We start from the raw sequence: 1278 nt of genomic DNA on the forward strand, positions 1-1278 counted from the left end.
GTTCACAACAACCCTGGGCAAGTGTAAACAGAATTCTTCATGGATATCGGACATGAAGAGAATGCCAACTGTTAGTGCCTGGGAGAAAAATAATCTCCTTCCAAAAGAAGTCAAAATACTATAAGAAAATTAAGGTTCAGCAAAAGTAGGAGGGAGAATTATATCAGTGAAATTGGGTAATAGCATACACGTGTCCACCAATGCTCTTAAACACAAAAAGAAAAAAGTATAACTCAGATTTAGTACCTCACTTTGGTGGGGGAGAAATTATACATTATTATACAGAGAGGTTTTAAATATGTTTTAACCAATATACACCATTTGTTCAAAGAGCATCTGACGGAGAAGCCCAATATGTAAAGCAGGAGAAATTTGAGCGCTTGAAGGCTTGTAGTGGGCTTCAAGGAGAATAGTTTAAAAACCACAGATAATCTCATACTATGGCATCACAAATACCCGTTATGGAGTCAAGGGTCTGCTCTGTGTTATATCTGTCAAAAGCCACCATGGCAGGTCTCCAAAAGCAAACATAAAATTGTTGAATTTAGTGTCCAGGATCAAAGAATCACTTCTGTATTACCCATAAGAGTGGGATCTGGTAACAGAAGTTGTTCTCTTAAGCTAAACTCTAATGGGGTAGTTGCATGCCAGCATGCTTTGCTTTCAGTTTTCACCAACCCGTCATTGAGATGCAACAGCGGAAGTCAATGAGACACAGCTCGGAGCAAGTCAGTGGGGGCAGCTCTACGTACCCTGTCTAGGAAACTCATCTGACTCCCGGTGAACAAGGTCTGTGACTCGGTTTCCATAGTGCATCCTGCTGTCATGGTCGTAGGCCTTCAGAGTCTCACTGGAGCTGTAGGACTTCTGCGTGGGCACGCGGCAGTCTTCGCTGTCCAGGGAGGAGCTCGTGTAGCGACACTCTTTGCCACACCGTCCTCTGGTCAAAGAGCGGTGTCGCCGGTCCTTTACATCCATTACTCCAGATTGAGCAGAACACTGATGCTTTCCAAAAAGTCAGGCCTCAGTTTTGGCACTTTTCACTTTGCCACCTAAAATCATCAAAGAAAAAAACCAAGACTGTGATTACAAGAAATGTTGCCTTCAGTTGTGATTCACGCTCTAACTCAGAGGAAAACATGAAAAGGCGAATTTGGTCATCTCTGCACAATCTCTTTTGCAAAAGCTTAATGTATAGTTAAACAATCAGCCTAAATAGAGGAACTCGATACAGTAAATTAATTTTCTTGCTGTTTAATTTAATAGATTTGGAAAAAA

At 41.6% G+C, this 1278-nt stretch overlaps 1 protein-coding gene across 1 annotated transcript in view; it reads right to left on the reverse strand.

Moving 5' to 3' along the window:
- The window catches only part of LOC103598323 (teneurin-2-like), an 85364-nt gene extending 84317 nt beyond the window's left edge, over positions 1–1047 (reverse strand). The window contains exon 1 of the mRNA XM_008582321.1: positions 753–1047. Within this exon, the coding sequence (XP_008580543.1) occupies positions 753–978 (226 nt within the window). The 5' untranslated portion in view covers positions 979–1047. The remainder of the gene's footprint in view (positions 1–752) is intronic.
- Between the last annotated feature and the right edge of the window lie 231 nt (positions 1048–1278).

This window comes from Galeopterus variegatus, unplaced genomic scaffold (assembly GCF_000696425.1).
Source record: "Galeopterus variegatus unplaced genomic scaffold, G_variegatus-3.0.2 Scaffold2568, whole genome shotgun sequence".
Taxonomy (NCBI): domain Eukaryota; kingdom Metazoa; phylum Chordata; class Mammalia; order Dermoptera; family Cynocephalidae; genus Galeopterus; species Galeopterus variegatus.